Genomic DNA, 13,097 nt, shown 5'->3' with positions numbered 1-13,097 from the left:
TCTGTCTGCAAACTGCACTTAGCCTCAGAAGTGCTGTAAAGGCTGAGTGGACCACAGCTTTTAGACTCTGAACTTCTCATCGGTCTGCAGGAAGAAGCTGTAGCTCGCAGGAAGGATTTGTTGGATTTAATAAGGCCTTTGCCTCCTGGTATCACCATATGTGATCTGCATCTCTGTGTGTGTGAGCTGGACCTTCTGCTCCCACCACTGGAACATTAATATCAGCATGTCTCACTATCTGGTTCCCTGTTTTGCTTGCATGATCTCCTGCATGTGATGCCTCCATACCTGCAGTTGGTGTTTGTAAACATTGCAAACTGTTTGGTTCAGTGGAGGAGGATCAGCTGGTGTGCAAAAATAGAAATAACATTTCCCCCTGGAAATGATACCAATTAATGGTTTTAGGTTTTAGGACTGAGCTGCAATTATTTTTTTATTTAAATAACTTAATCGGTTAAGTGAATAGAGGTAGGGCTGAACAGGTGTGTTATTTTCTTCTACTTGATGAGGATTGCTTCTGTCTCCTTGAACCCCAGTCAGCCTTGGCAGATGCCACTCACACTGAGACTGCTTCTGCTGGAGGTTTCTTCCTGTTAAAAGGGAGTTTTCCTCTCCACTGTCGCTACAAGCATGCTTAGTGTGAGGGATTGCTGAAGAGTCAATGAGTCAATGCAATTAGCTGGTTTTCCTTAGATAGAAAACTTTGAGTCAATTTGACTGGATGATCTGGTGAACTGTAAAGTGCCTTCAGATGACATGTGTTGTGTATTGGCACTATATAAATAAACTGAATTGATTATGGTGCATTAGGAGTTTTGGTTGATATATCTCAAATTCATCAACTCTGCCCGGCGGAAGTCCGGCCATGGAGAAAGACTTCCCTAGGGCTTTGAAGCGATTCTGGTCCACGATCCGGCGTTTAAGGAGGGGGAAGCAGCACAGTACCAACACCATTTATAGTGGGGGTGGTGTGCTGCTGACCTCGACTCTAGACATTGTGTGTTGGCGGGCGGAGTACTTCGAAGACGTCCTTACTCCCAGCAACAGATCATCCACTGAGAAAGCAGAGCCTGGGGCTCTGAGAGTGTGTTCCAAAAACAGGGGAATCACACTCTTTAGTCTCCCTGGTAAAGTCTATTCTGGGGTCCTGAAAACGGACAGTCGAAACTTGGATTCAGGAGCAGCAGTGTGGTTTTCCCTCCTGGCCTTGGAACACTGGATCAGCTCTACACCCTCAGCAGGATCCTGGAGGGTGCGTGGGAGTTTGCCCAACCAGTGTACATGTGTTTTGTGGATCTGGAGAAGGCGGTCAACCATGTCCCTTGGGGGAATCCTGCTCTCACTGGAGCGGTTTGCGGCCGGGATGAGGATCAGTGCCTCTAAAATCCGAGACCATGGTCTTAAGCTGGAAAAGGTTAGAGTGCCTTCTCCGGGTTGGGGAGGATGTACTGCCCCTAGTGGAGGAGTTTAAGTATCTTGGGGTCTTGTTCATGAATGAGGGAAAGATGGAGCAAGAGATTGATAGGCGGATTGGTGCGGTGTCTACTGTGAAGCGAAAAACCATCTAACCTCATGTATGTGAAGCAGTCTGAACATTAGGTAAAGTTTGCAGATTGCTCCCATCGAACTTCTTTTTTAATCTAACCACAAACAAAGGTGTGGCAAAGCACTTTTTTGATGCTTTTATATACAGGAAATGAATTGAACTCTCAGCTGTTTTGCCTTCAATGCATAGCTGAAATGAAGTCGATTTTTGTAATATTTGACCTGCAAATCATTTATCGTCGATAAATTGTCCAATTTCTGTCAACTGAATTAGTGAAATATGCAGTTGGGTGTTTTTTGCAGATAGCAGAGCTATGCTGTAATATCTTTTCTCTTGCAAAGTGTAATGCAAAACGCAACTTCTATAACCCTAACAAAGGAAGTAGCACATAGATAAAGCTTACTCTCTCACAGCATGTCACGCACGTTGCACACCACACCTTTCTACAGCTCTCTATAATGCCTGTTTACAAAGAAATCTGAGCTATGCATCTTCTCAGCTCCTGCTGCAGACATTTGATTTGTGTGTAAATTGTGCAGTGTGTAATGCCACGCCTGGTTTTGTCCCTGCTTTCACCATATCCAGTGCAGCCCTGGACAACTGGACCCAACGCAGAGTGGCCATCAAGAAAATCAGCCCGTTTGAACACCAGACATACTGCCAGCGTACGCTGAGGGAGATTAAGATCCTGCTGCGCTTCAAGCACGAGAACATCATCGGGATCAATGACATCATCCGGGCGCAGCAGCTGGAAAACATGAGAGATGTGTATCCTAAGATTGTCCGAGTTTTTCTAATTTCAAGGTGAACTGAAGGGAATCCTTCAGCCGAGACAGCGAAGGCCTGTCCCTGTCAAAGTTAGGCAATTTTATTGTTTGTTTGTGGCTCCCTGTGTTAGTTTTATCATCTGTTCTTGCTACATTTAATAACCTGAAAAGGAGTTGTGCTGAGAGCCCCGCGCTCCCACAATTCATTGCAGCAGGTTATGCTGTTTCATTGTTTTGCACCTCTGCTCCAGTCCAATTTATTTCAGGTGGTGTGAGCCTTCCGACGAGGTTAAACAGGATGGATCAGTTCTAGATCTGTCAGTTAGGCAGGTTTATCCGCCCCTTCCGACCCCGTCAAACTCTAACAGGACATTTTTCCCCCGAGGAAGTTAAAACAGAAATGCGTTATAAAATGCGCTCTGTTAGGAGTTATATTGAATGTAAATGACTCAAATGGAGCTGAATAGCAGGCAGTTGATCAGTTTGGAGGGTTTTTTTTTTCTTTGAGGTTAAAATGATGGTGGCACAGAAAGTGAAAGTAACTGAGGTCAGCCTTTAGGGGGGATCCCCTCATTTGGTTTTCTACTCGTTGCACATAAAAATGGCCCCACTAAATCAGACTACTGTATCTGAACCAGGGCTGGAGCATCCTGCAAACACCCAACATTGATGGGGGGAGTGATGGCCTAGTAGTTAGAGCAGAAAGTTGCAAGTAACCGGTTCAATCCCCACAGCCTCCACTATGGGTTCCTGAGGAAAAAAACCCTTAAATCGACACTGCTCCCCGGGAGCGCCGCACAATGGCAGCCCACTGCTCCCAAAGGGGATGGGTTAAACACAGAGAGTTAATTTAGTTACTCTGTACTTGTGACAGTGTAATGACAATAAAAAAAGGCTGCAAAAAAAAAAACACTTTGCCAGAACTTTTAGGATCGCAGTCACTAGGTAGGTACCTAATACATTAAAAAGTGCTGTTTTGATGTATAACATGCATAAAATATCCCAAAATGCATCTAATTAGTTGTACTTTTCCTCTTCTTATATATCTTGCCAGTAAACTATAAATCTTTTTATCCTTTTATGAGGCTCCCAATATTTTTAGTGTGTTACAGTTTACATCCCCCTTTCTCCACCCTATTATGCAAAAATTACATTTCTGTATATTAACCTGTCCATAGGATACTTTAACTTTTTATTTTCAATGCAGATGTTTGAAAAATCCCTAAAGTGAGGCGAAAACTGGTGATCTTCTTTTAGGTTCTCGAGTTTTCTGCAAATGTAAGACCTTAAATATTAGTTTTAGGAATAATAACCAAGGTTTTAAAACATTTATACATTTTCATTAGATTTTATTTAGTTTCGACTCCTGATTTTCAATCTTATTTTAGTTGTAATTTAGCTGTGTTTTTTAGATGGTTTAGTTTAGGTTATTTTTGAAAAAGCTCCATTTCAAGTAAGTTTTTTATCAGTTTCAGTTATGTTTTTAATCTTTTATGTAGAGTAATGCCGCTAACATACAGGGGTAGACAAAAAAACAAATAAGGAGCGACTGCTGCAGCAACACAGATCACCTGAATGCCCTACCTGCCATCACAGCAACCAGGAAACCAGACCTCATATTAATGCATTATCATAAAGATAAGCAAATGAACACATTCTCAATTGAACTTCAGTTGCTGTCATTCGTTTTTAAAACTTATTACAGTTTCAGTTGGATTTCTTATTTCTATTTTACTTAACGAAAATGTTTTTCTAATTCTAGTTTGACAGTTATAGCTTTGGTGATTACAAAAAAACAACACTGATTTTGATTAATACAGTTTTCATAAAATTAATTTAAGTGAAAGTCGCTAAACAAGTCATGTCTGAAAAAAATAAATAATACTTTAAACCCTCAGCCTGGCCAGTTTCAACACTATTTCATCATCACAGCTAAAAGTTTAGCAAAACTAAAACGGGTGTGGATGAAAATTAATTGATAAATGTCCAGGGTTACTCTAACACATCACTAGTTTGTCATTGATGGCTGAGCTCAGCCCGCCGGCGAGCTGCTCTCACCAAGAGTCGCTTTTTATCAAAAAAAGCTTCATTGTTTCCTTTGCTTTAGTCGAGCGGTGTTGCACCTTTAGAGGAGTTTGTGAATGAGAGGAAATACAGACGGGTTCATTTCCAGCTGCTGAGATCTAACGATACGCTTCTTATCAACAAAGCGGTTGCTATAAACACCCGTGTTGTATCAATGCAGACAACTGGAGTGGATATTTTACCTCTCTAGTTGCTATGGCAGCCTTTCAATCTAGGAAGGTCGATTTCTTTTCTTTTTTTTTTTTTCAAAGAATAGCTCCTCCCTTTCTGGTTGCCATGCTTTTTGGGGCACGTTCAGAGTGAAAACACTCAACTTCATCTTTCAAAATATCGGTAGCCACATTTATCAGCACTTTTGGGCGAATATGCAGAGGAAGCACTAAAATAAATGTAACTGAGCATGATCTCACAATGATGATTTGAGTCAGATAGATTTGGCTTTTATGATTCCTGGGCTGTTCGTATTCAATGCGGTTTGCTAAATGGGACATTATTTGCCCTTCTGTAACGTCAGAGTTAGCTGCTGACACTGCAAGGTTTCTACTAGATTTAGGTCAGAGATATTCATGAAGGAAGTTTAATTTTTACAGGTTTTTTTTTTTTTTTTTCAGGAGAATCTGTCCGAATTTAATTTTGAAATCTCTCCTCAGCATCACACGTCCTAATCTGGATTTAACAATGAATCTGCTTCATCTGGAATGATTCCTATAAATATAGGTCCTCATCAAACAATGAAAGGCTCATTTGTGTAACATCGGATGTATTCCCCACAGAAACATAGCTGTAGTTCAGTAATGTTCTATTTTAAAGATTTATCAGGACCTTTACCAGACAAGTGTCTGCATCTGTAGCTAAGGTAATTCTAATCTACAGTATTACTAGGGCTGCATGAAAAATAATCCTGTGGAATGAGTGCTTCCCATCAGTACCTCCTGTCTGCTTTGGGTTCATTGCTTAACGGCTACAAAAATCATCAGAAATTTGTCAACGGCCCGGTTTAACTGGGAAATATTAAAGTAGGATACTGATTGTGTGCAATTAGCGAGCATATAACACAGACTGTGCAGGTCTGCTGTTTTAGTAATAATGCAGTAAGGTTAGCAACATGTTCTGCAGCCCTAATAGTTCTTTTTTTAAAGCAATGCATGCAGCTTTCAAGCATCAGTTGAAGACTTTGGGCGTAACGTTTATGTAACAATGATCTAAACTTTTGTTTAATACGCTGTTTTACATGGATTTAAGGAGCAATGCTAAACATTACACTGTTTAGTTTTATTTCAATTCCTTGTGGATCCAGAGGAAAGGTCAGGTTGTTTCGTTTCTATGTCTGTACAGTCTGTTATTCTTTCTCTGTGTGGCTTTTTTCATGGTTCACCACAGTCGGGTTAGAGGAACACGCTCATTGCGAAACATGTTTCACATTGCTTCTAAAAATGACGCTGTTTCAATGCTTTCACTAAGAGACGAAAAGGTGCAAGTTGGTTTAGAGTGGAATGAATTTAGAAGAAAAGGGTTGTGCGCCTTGACCCCAGAATCTGCCCAGCTACATCGTGCAGACACTGATGGAGACAGACTTGTACAAGCTCTTGAAGACCCAGCGGCTGAGCAACGACCATGTCTGCTACTTCCTCTACCAGATCCTGAGGGGGCTCAAGTACATTCACTCTGCCAACGTGTTGCACCGCGACCTGAAGCCCTCCAACCTGCTCATCAACACCACCTGTGACCTCAAGGTGAGAATTATACGAATTATACGTTGGCAGCCTCAGTCCCTCATGGCCTTTTCATAGGCTTGATCAGCTGCTCTGAATCCAAATGCTCCCAGTAGGTGACAGCTGCTTTTAGCTCTTGGCCAGATGCTATTTTTTAAATACCTTATAGTTTCATAAGTTGTAAAAGTGTTACATTTCCCTTTTTTTTTTGTCTGACTTTTCCGTTTTAGCAGAAACCAACATGTACAGGTGGTTTCCATGTTTGTTTCTAAAATGATTGTGTGGCTTCAAATGACGAACTTTTTAACCCATCCCCACCGCATGACGCTGCCATCATCATAATCATACTTCACTGGAATATTGCGATGTGACGTGAAGAACACGGTTAATTTTTCTGTCATGAATCGATTCAGTAGTGCGTTTCCTGTCTCGTTATACTGAACCAAACTGCTGGATTTTCATTTATCTCGTATCAGTGACTGACTCTCTAATCACTAGAAAGACACAACATGGAGACCTTAATAGAAGCTGCCAGTCAGCTGCTCCTTAACGTCAGTTGAAGGGGATCAAAACAAATGCCTGCCACACACATTTTTACTAACAAAGTAACAAAACAAAATGTCCTTTTTTTTTCTTCTTCCATCTCAGCATTACGGGATATTTTTTGATTAATTTATTGCATAAAGTCCATTAAGTTTTATAGTTTGTACAAAAAAAGCAAGACTTTTATTAAGCTGAGGTAGATTGTTTGTTTTATGCTAAATTGAAATACTTTGAAAATCAAAATTTCAAGCCAAGAGTTTTATTGGGGGACAGGACCTTTTATTACTTTAGTAACGTTCAAAAAATATATATATATTTTAATGGCAAATATTTTATGGCAAACTTGCCTTATATGGCCTTATGTAATAATAATTTGTTATATAATAACAAAAGTGGTTCTATAAGAAATTCATGAAAACACTCAAAGTTAAACAATTTTTTTTTTTTGTTACAACATAACCTTAGATACATTAATGCTGATATTTTTAATTTTTAAATTTAGCTTATTAAATTTTTAACTTTTACTTTTTGACTTTTCGTTTAGCTTTTAACATTTTTTTTTAACTTAGTAACCTTTTTTTTAACTTAATTTACAGTAGATGATAAATCATTCAAGGGCTCATCTAATTTGTTAAATGCAAAAATAACACAGGTTTTGTTGCATTGATGAAATTATAGAAACAGGATCAAGGAATCTCTCTATGGTGGACGTGATTCTGTTGGGAGGAGTTGATTGAGTCATGAGGAACCAAGCAGGAACTGACTTCCATCAGAGCAGAGCTCTCTAACCCTGAAATCCCCCATCCCAGCGTTCCTTGGTGTGATTTATATTTTTAGGATTTGGGGAGAAAATGGAAGAAAGTTCCCATCCCTGCATCAGAGCTCTACCTGTTCGATTTGTGGACGGTTTTCCATCCTTGCAACAAAACTAGCAGCAGTAGTGGAGTTTGGCGATGTAATCCACTTCTTAAATCTAAATTTGCTCTCCTCTAATTTATCCAGAAGTTCTGCAATCACCATTTTTCTCTCCCTCCCAGCTTGGTTGTTGGCTGCATATTTAGCCTGCCTTCCCTGGAAATGCCTTTCCAAATTTTTATTTTTTGCCAACCTCTCATTACCAAGCAAAAATGCAGGCAATCGTTCCGCATTGATAATGAAAGAAAATGATTCGGTCCATCCTTTGAATCCTCTTTTCTCATCAGCTATCTTCCTTTTTTCCCCTTTGGGATCCATGGTCCAAGACACTCCAGCAGCTTTGTTTGCCTGGCACTGCGCAGCGCTGGTTGCAAGTTATGACCACTGATCTCTATGGCTATGACGCAAATTATTATTTAAATTTATTTATTGGAAAACATAATTATTTTTTGTTTGACCTCCTGCACACCATATTAAAACAAAAGAAAAAAAACAACTCGATTTTCAGAAATTTTTTAAAAAGCTCCAGGGAGCCGAAAGGGGAACACTAAAGAGCGGCGGGTTGCCGACCCCTGGTCTACATTTATATCCAGCCATTCAGCAAAGATACTGCAACAACATGGCTTTAGGTGTTAGGAGGGATGGGGGGACTCCATTTCTAAGGGCTATGCAAGTGATCAAAAACTGTAACTTACCCTATAAAAGGTTAAAGATCTAAGTAATTTTACAGCCTCGTCTCAAGTCTTGTTTTTATTTTCTGAAAAGAACCTATCAGGGTTTGCAGTGTAGTGCTTGATTAGCTGATCATGAAGTGAAGGAAGGAAAACGAAGGCAGCGCTTTCAGCACAAATCAAAACGGGTGAAATGATGACGATTAAACATTAGTGCCCATGGTGAGCATGTTTTACTGGCTGTGATCTGCATAGAGCTCTGAAAAAAGGTACAATTTAGAGACAATTAACCTTCACAGTAAATAATAATGAAAAATAAACCAGCTTGTTGACTGATTTAAGCTCTAATCGATGCCAGGCATGTTATCAATCGCTGGATTTCCCGCACATTATTCTGTGAACTTGTTTAGACTTTAGAGGCAGATCTGAAATGTGGATCTTCTGGCTCCAGTTGGATTGGTTTTAACCCCTGCTGCCTTTCTCAGATCTGTGACTTCGGGCTGGCTCGGATAGCCGATCCGGTGCACGACCACACCGGCTTCCTCACCGAGTACGTAGCCACGCGTTGGTACAGAGCCCCAGAAATTATGCTCAACTCAAAGGTAAGGGGTGAAAGACACTTTTTGTGTTTTTACGGCTTGAATATTTCATGGTACATCCACATAATGATCCGTGAATGTTTTTGTTTTTTTTCAGGGCTACTCCAAGTCCATTGACATCTGGTCTGTGGGCTGCATTCTGGCTGAGATGTTGACCAACAAACCCATCTTCCCTGGGAAACACTACTTGGACCAATTGAACCATATATTGGGTGAGATCTTAAAAAAACGAAAATAAAAGTTTTCCTTGTAGCCTTACTAGGGGAGAACAACAACAACAACAACAAAAAAGCAGATAATCAGCCTCAACCATTTGTGTGCAGGCATACTCGGCTCACCAACCCAGGAAGATCTGAACTGCATCATTAACGTGAAGGCTCGGAACTACCTGCTTTCCCTGCCGCACAAACCCAGACTTCCCTGGGACACGCTCTTCCCCAAAGCAGACCCAAAAGGTGAAATGACACACAGCAGCTGTTAGAGATATTGTTCAAGGTTTGGAAAAGGAGGGAAAGTACATCAGAGTAATGAAACTGCGGCCTGTTTAAAGGCATCCATGAATCTGCAGACTTCAACTTTACATGCAGCCGTTTACAATCGGAGATTCATTCTGTGTATATTGCTTTCATCAAACAAACTTTAGGCTCCCCTCACTATCCTCTGCATGGCATCCCATTCTGCTTTGTGGATCTATTTAGCTATTTAGAGTGACAAAGCTTTCTGCACAGGGTGAAGTTTAAAAGAACATCTGGAGTTTTATTTTATGTTATGCTAAATGCAGATTAGCAAATCTTTATCTTAATACTGTTTGAACAGATATGAAACAAAAATAAATATATTATATATATATGCATGCATTATTGTGTATTTTCATATATTGATTCCAGAATTAATGTAAAATTCACATTTAAAGATAATTTTTTTAATGAATGCATCAGTCAGGTTCAATTTTGAAGAAAAAAAAAACGAGGCCTTGCATTTAAATATAGATTATTATTTGAAGCTGTGTTTATTCAACATTTGTAAGATTTCTTTTAAGGAGATAGAAGAGAGAAATGTCTGGATAAACCATAATGTTCTTTATCATGAACGGATGTAATTTTTTTTATTAGTTTGTTGGAGTAAACGCAGAGGACAGGCTGGCTAACAGAGTCTTTATTCTTCTTTAAAGCCTTGGACCTGTTGCATCGCATGTTGACGTTTAACCCCAACAACCGCATCACTGTGGAGGAAGCTCTAGCTCATCCATACCTGGAGCAGTACTACGATCCAACCGACGAGGTGAGACTGCGTCCCTTTGATAAAAGCAAGGTGTTCTGTGGTCTATCGAAGGCAACTGAGGGGGAATAAGTTCAGCATAGGGCATATGTTGACCTTTTATGACATGCTGATATGATCACTAATGGTGAAAGTAGAGATAATTAATTCTACAGCTTCGGCGCGGCTTCCTATTTTAAAGGTTTCTATGGTGATTGGAGTTTGGAGGCCGAAGTAATCGTTTGTTTTTGTTCTGTCGCCCCCTGCGGTTCCAGACACTACCAGCCACTCATGCTGGTGCTTTTCCATGTTAGAGAAGCGTGATTCCAAAGGCTCGTTTTGTGCCAAAAAAGTGCGTTTCAGTCTTTAGCTATGCAGCAATTTTCTCCCAAGGATCTGGATTTCACTGTAAGCTTCAGGGCTTTGTCCTTGGAAGCCTCTTAGCTGTGCATTGACTGTTTAGTTTGATCAGCAGGTCAGCTTATGGCAGATTAATGGAATATTGCGACAGCTATACACCTTTTCATACTAGCTGCATTGTTTAATCATGATTTCCTTTTTTTTCTTGAAATTCTCTGTACTTTAACCTTTTGCATACTTTAAAATCGGTACAATGAATCAAAGGATTTAATGTCATGACGCTGCCATTAAAGCTCTTTGTGTTCTGGTGTTAGCCCATCGCGGACGAGCCCTTTGATTTTAGAACGGAACTGGACGACCTGCCCAAGGAGAAGCTGAAGCAGATGATCTTTGAAGAGACGGCTCGTTTCCAGACGATCAGACCGACCAGCTGAGGTAAAGGTACATTCTCATCGAATGAAACGCCAGCTTCCCTCAGATACCCCTAAATAAAATCCCACTAGAACCAGTTCCTTTTAGATGTCATGAACTAACAAGCTAACTTCAATTGGATTTACATTTGAAGTTGGATAATGTTTCATGTTTTTGATTATTTATTTATTTATTTATTTCTTCTGTTTTTTTGGGGTTTTTTTGTAGCGAGGCTTGGAGCCAGAAGATTGAACGAACCGCTTAAACAGACGAAAAATGCATCCTCAACGAAAAAGTGAAAACCCCAACTATAAACATTTCCCTGCTTATCTTTGCATTTCTACAGCAGGATGGAGCTAAGTATAAAGAGCTGTTATTGGGAGGGGGGTTATCCTGTTAAACCGGTACGGTTTTTAGTTTGTTTTCGTCAAATTCTTCACTCATCTCACATATTTCATTGTTTTTATGCCCATTTTTAACACATTTGGCTTTTCTGGCACCTTTTTCTCCTCATCGACCCCCCCTCCCCACTTCCTCCAGTCCATCCTTCCATAATGCTCTTAATCTGGATGGAGCTACAGCTTGGAATATTTAAAGGGTTAAACAGCAGGGTTAGGGATGCTAGCTAGGTGTGTGCATGTAAATACAGAGTATATTGGATTTTTTTTCTTTTTTTCTTAAATGTGTTTGTCCTGTTTTTGTGGGTGAAGATGTATTTGGTTCAGACTTGGTGTGTGTGTGTGTGTTTTACAGTCTTTTTTTTTTGTTGTTTTTCTTTTTATTTCAGACAATGAGTTGATGTTTTTAGTGGCATGTTGGCAAGTTTTCTTTACCGTTGCTCCTTTTATTGTTATGGAAACCCAGTTGAATGCATGCGTTCCTGAAACTGACCCTATAGGGGAGAAAAACAAACAAACAAAAAAAAAAAAAATTATGCACAAATCGCCCCAAGACAAAGCACACTGACGGCTCCAACGTGGATTTGCAGCATGAAGCACATTGGATGGAATAAAGACTAGGAAAAGATGGCTTCTTGATATACTGCAGCTGTGATACCAAAGTCCCTTTTGTCGGAAAAGATAAGCTCCTCCGTCTTTTTGCTTTCAAGTTCTTGTTTAGTTGCATTTTTTTCTAGCTGCACCCAAGCAGCAGGAAACAAACCCAACCCACCAGGGACATGCATGACTGTACCTCTAACCCTTTTTTTTTTCCTTTTCTTTTTTTTCCTCCCCCATATAACATTCCTCCAGTGATTATTGTCACAGCCAACTGAAGCATTCATTAATAAGATTCACTCTTTCATGTTTAAAAACAAACACATTCTGCTTCTTTTTTCATTGCTTTATTTATTTCTTTATTTATGCTTTTTGCAGCTTTGAGCCTCCTACCTGTTACCTCAAAGCCTGAGTGAAACAGTGTTTTCTTATTGAACGGTGCATTTTTGCACAACACAATGCATGCTGGGAACACTTGGCTGTTAATGTGACGGCGGTGATTTCTCCCTGCCGCTACATGCCAAACCCATTGGTAATTGCCAAGAAATTTCAATTTTGTTTTTTGTCTTTGCACTGCCAGTCTTCATCATTCTGTGTTTTTTTTTTTGGTTTTTTTTTTTGCTGCATATGAACAAGGCCCTATTGCTTCCTCATATCTGCCTGATGGAGAGCGCTTATTTCTGGTCCCTTCTCTCTCTGAAACTCTCTCCATGCATCTTCAGCTCTCCTCACCCTCCCTGTCCGTTTGGATCCACTGCTTTGTGGCAAATGTTCATGAGTCCAGAGAAATCGGCACCATTTGCTTGGTTTTTGCTGAGACCCGTTAGGAAAAAAGAAGAAAGGGACCAAAACTGCACTGGATGGCCTGTGGTGCAGGTCTCCCTTGGCTTGATCTTGTGTTTTTAACCTTGATGTGAGTTGCTGTTCTCCTGAAGCCATAAGCAGCAATCTAGGATTGTTTTTTTTTTCCTCTGGATCCTTTTATGTTTTTGCCATTTTCCTCCAAAGTGTCTCGTCATGCTTTACTCAAAGGGCTGCCTCCTTGCTTGTTGTCAGAAGCTGTTTCCCCTTGGTCCCCCTGAACGCTCAGTCCAATCCCAACCCAATCAGCACGTCTGCACTTTGTCTTTCAAGCCATGCACCCTCCGTCGTCGTCCCCTTGCTGTGAAGACTGTTTGTGGATCTGCACTGTTGAGCCCAGACTCACCCGTTTGTGTCTGTCTGGATCATCATCCC

General features: G+C 40.4%; 1 protein-coding gene across 1 annotated transcript; it reads left to right on the top strand.

Annotated features, from left to right (window-relative positions):
* Positions 1-865: 865 nt before the first annotated feature.
* LOC107101186 (mitogen-activated protein kinase 1-like) lies at positions 866-11,790 on the top strand. Its single transcript, XM_015399988.1, has 9 exons — positions 866-1,127; positions 2,086-2,314; positions 5,942-6,131; positions 8,725-8,841; positions 8,936-9,050; positions 9,162-9,293; positions 10,010-10,119; positions 10,770-10,896; positions 11,095-11,790. Exons 1-8 carry the CDS (start codon positions 866-868, stop codon positions 10,887-10,889), a joined length of 1,275 nt encoding a protein of 424 aa, XP_015255474.1. The 3' UTR covers positions 10,890-10,896; positions 11,095-11,790.
* Positions 11,791-13,097: the final 1,307 nt, after the last annotated feature.

The sequence above is a fragment of the Cyprinodon variegatus genome, unplaced genomic scaffold (assembly GCF_000732505.1).
Source record: "Cyprinodon variegatus isolate N-32 unplaced genomic scaffold, C_variegatus-1.0 Scaffold1064, whole genome shotgun sequence".
NCBI classification, from domain to species: domain Eukaryota; kingdom Metazoa; phylum Chordata; class Actinopteri; order Cyprinodontiformes; family Cyprinodontidae; genus Cyprinodon; species Cyprinodon variegatus.
Note: the sequence above shows the minus strand (reverse complement) of the source record. Positions and strands in the feature narration are given on the sequence as shown.